Below are 644 nucleotides of genomic sequence, written 5' to 3'. Positions count from 1 at the left end.
GGGTGGGTGGGGGGTGGGTGGGGGGATGGATGGATGATGGATGGATGATGCATGGGTGGATGGGTGGATGATGGATGGGTGGATGGATGATGGGTGGGTGGATGGGTGGATGGATGGGTGGATGGGTGGATGGATGGATGATGGATGGATGGGTGGGTGGATGGATGATGGGTGGGTGGATGGGTGGAGAGCACCTGGTGCTTTACAGAGACAGGTGGGCCTGACGTTCTCTCCTTGCTCCTTTCCAGCTTTATGTCCTTAGTCAAGGACAGTGTGTGTACCGGGGAAAAGTCTCCAACCTTGTGCCGTATTTGAGGGACTTGGGTCTGAACTGCCCGACCTACCACAACCCAGCTGATTTTGGTAAGTCGAGCCTTGACCAGCTGGAAGGAAAAGAAAGGGTTTTTCCCATTCTTGGCGGGTTTCCACTTTTACCTGAAGTCCCAGTCAGGAGTCACTTGAGTATTCCGCAGATGGTTCAAGCGCCGTCCTGTGGCGGAACTTTTAAGGTCAGAAAAGAGATTGTCTTTCCTCCAGATGAAAGTGTCTGGGATCATGTCAGGGGAGCCGGTGTAAAGGAAGTCACTTCTGAGAAGAAACAGCCTTTTAAAGAAAGAAACGACCCTCCCGTCAGATCTGCCCCT

General features: G+C 53.0%; 1 protein-coding gene across 1 annotated transcript in view; it reads left to right on the top strand.

The window, feature by feature from the left end:
- The window catches only part of ABCG1 (ATP binding cassette subfamily G member 1), a 51,249-nt gene that overhangs the window by 42,700 nt on the left and 7,905 nt on the right, over positions 1-644 (top strand). Inside the window, 1 exon segment of the mRNA XM_006916725.3 lies at positions 249-363. Within this exon segment, the coding sequence (XP_006916787.1) occupies positions 249-363 (115 nt within the window).

This window comes from Pteropus alecto, unplaced genomic scaffold, assembly GCF_000325575.1.
Source record: "Pteropus alecto unplaced genomic scaffold, ASM32557v1 scaffold97, whole genome shotgun sequence".
Lineage (NCBI taxonomy): Eukaryota > Metazoa > Chordata > Mammalia > Chiroptera > Pteropodidae > Pteropus > Pteropus alecto.
The sequence above is the reverse complement of the archived record's forward strand: the minus strand, read 5'-3'. Positions and strand labels throughout refer to the sequence as shown.